Raw genomic sequence first — 2,500 nt, forward strand, 5'->3', positions numbered from 1 at the left:
TACACATCAGAACACACACACATGCCTTATATCTCACACACGTAATCACCTTACACATCAGAACACACACACATGCCTTATATCTCACACACGTAATCACCTTACACATCAAAACACACACACACATTTATACAAACATGTACGAGGCGTGTAGCGTACATGCAGAGTGGACAGGTGGGTGTATAATCATGTCCGTATGCTACTGTGTGAGATTGTATGATGATATCTCTGGACAGGTGTATATTGCTACCTGTGAAGATTTGAATACTCACTGGCTGTGATCATGCATACACTGGCTGCCCATATACGGGCGTATGTTGATTATGTTTGAGCTACTGTCCATTCCACCTGTGGTCAGTTTTATTGCGGATAGGTGTGTCTTCCTGTGTGTGGACAATCCCATTCCTACTACCTGTGGACGCTGTATGCTGCATCATGTGGACAGGTGTATGCTGCCTGCAGACAGGTGTCCTGCTGCTTCATGTGGACAGGTGTATGCTGCCTGCAGACAGGTGTCCTGCTGCTTCATGTGGACAGGTGTATGCTGCCTGCAGACAGGTGTCCTGCTGCTTCATGTGGACAGGTGTATGCTGCCTGCAGACAGGTGTCCTTACCTTGGTCTTGGCGTCGATCTTGGCACCTCTGTCCAGCAACAGCTTCACCATGTTACCGTTGCCGCGTTTGGCTGCCACATGCAGGGGTGTGATATCATTCTGTGAGGACATGCAGAGAGGAAGGAAGAGACAGAAAGACAGACAAACAAAGAGACAGAGAGACAGACAGACAGACAGACAGACAGACAGACATGACAGACAGACAAACAGACAGATAGACAGACAGGAAGACAGACATGACAGGCAGGCAGACAGACAGGCAGATAGGCAGACAATCCGACAGATAGATGGACAGAGCGACAAACAGGAGAGGCAGATAGACAGACAATAATTCAGACCAGTAGACAGATAGACAGATAGGCAGACAGACAATCAGACAGGACAGGCAGGCAGGCAGCCAGCCAGCCAGACAGACAGACAGATGAGACAGAAAGCAGAGGACAGGATAGAGAAGGGGGCATAGGAAGAGAAGCAGCCATTAAAACAATACTTTTGGCACAGCACTGAATGTGTAACAATGTTATTTAGCTTTCTCAGCAGTCTAGCTCAGTCAAGGCCAAAAGGTGTAGGCCTAAACAGTGTAAATATCTCAGTGGAGTGATTATTGCTCTCACAAATAATATTGGTCTCTAACATACAAAATCGCAGGGGCACAATAAGCAACTAATAGAACTATAGGAATATGAAATACTCACCTGGGGGGCGCGTTTCCCAAAACCATAGTTGCTAACTAAGTTCCCATTGCCAACCAACTAAGTTGCTAACAGGTTAGCAACTATGGTTTTGGGAAACGCGTACCCCTGCACTATTGTGATATCAATGTCAAAATAGAGTCTGATAAACATGGCCATGATGGTTGACTTCATCATGACTTCATGATCGCCATGGTCGACTTCATTCATCTCATTCAAAAAATATTTGTGGCTTACAGAGGGACTTGTCTTTGATTCTTTGTTGTGTCTGGACTTCAGAGTGCTGGTGTAGTGTGCTCATGATGAGTTAAATATGTTACCACTCCTGACCAGCAGGGGGCAGTGTGCTCTTACCCGTGCCATGAAGTCCACCGCCGCTCCTCTATTCAGCAGCAGGGTTGCCACGTTAATGTTGCCATAGTGAGCGGCAATGTGAAGAGGTGTGAAACCACTCTATTGGGGGAGACAGTTGGGGGTGAACACACACGCACACACACACACACACACGCAAACACACACAAACACACACAAACACACTCGGAGTCAGGGATGGTATTGCCATGAATTAACAGCCTGTAGTCAATTATCCTGTTGAATTAGTGACTGGTACAGCTGAGGGCAAATCTAATTAGCACTTAGCCTTTTGTCTCTCTGAATAAAGGCTGAGGTTTCTGTCTGCTGGAAACCAGGCTGCACAGCGCACGCCAACCCTCCCAGCAGCATAGAAACGGAGCCTCTTTCGACTCACCCATTTTGAACTGGGTTTAGGTCAAATGTTTTTTTGTTTTTTTTCGTCTTTGAATAATAACCTATAATAATAACTAATGCTTATTTTGCTTATTAGCATGCTTGATAAAAATGATAAACAGACAGCCCGATTTACCTTTTTGGAACTTTACACATATTGGTAGTGCATGGTGTGGTAATTCCACTCATTCTGCATATATATACCAATTTTTCACATATCTCAAAGTACAATTAGATTCCACGTCTATGTGTGTCCACTATGCAATCTAAAGGCCAGCTTTGCTATGATTACGGATTTTATGAATTATAACACGTAAGACAGAATATGGTAAATGTGTTTCTTTGTTATTCCCACAGCAGATGTTGACTTTGAGATCAGTGGTGGACACAGCAGTAAGAACATGGCAGAGAGAAGAAACAGCTGTCAAAGCAAGATGGAGTCATCCC

At 44.9% G+C, this 2,500-nt stretch overlaps 1 protein-coding gene across 1 annotated transcript in view; it reads right to left on the bottom strand.

The window, feature by feature from the left end:
* LOC121684774 (ankyrin-3-like) overlaps window positions 1-2,500 on the bottom strand; it is a 108,007-nt gene that overhangs the window by 66,566 nt on the left and 38,941 nt on the right. Inside the window, 2 exon segments of the mRNA XM_042064849.1 lie at window positions 615-713; window positions 1,661-1,759. Coding sequence (XP_041920783.1) covers window positions 615-713; window positions 1,661-1,759 — 198 coding nt within the window.

This window comes from Alosa sapidissima, chromosome 16, assembly GCF_018492685.1.
Source record: "Alosa sapidissima isolate fAloSap1 chromosome 16, fAloSap1.pri, whole genome shotgun sequence".
NCBI classification, from domain to species: domain Eukaryota; kingdom Metazoa; phylum Chordata; class Actinopteri; order Clupeiformes; family Clupeidae; genus Alosa; species Alosa sapidissima.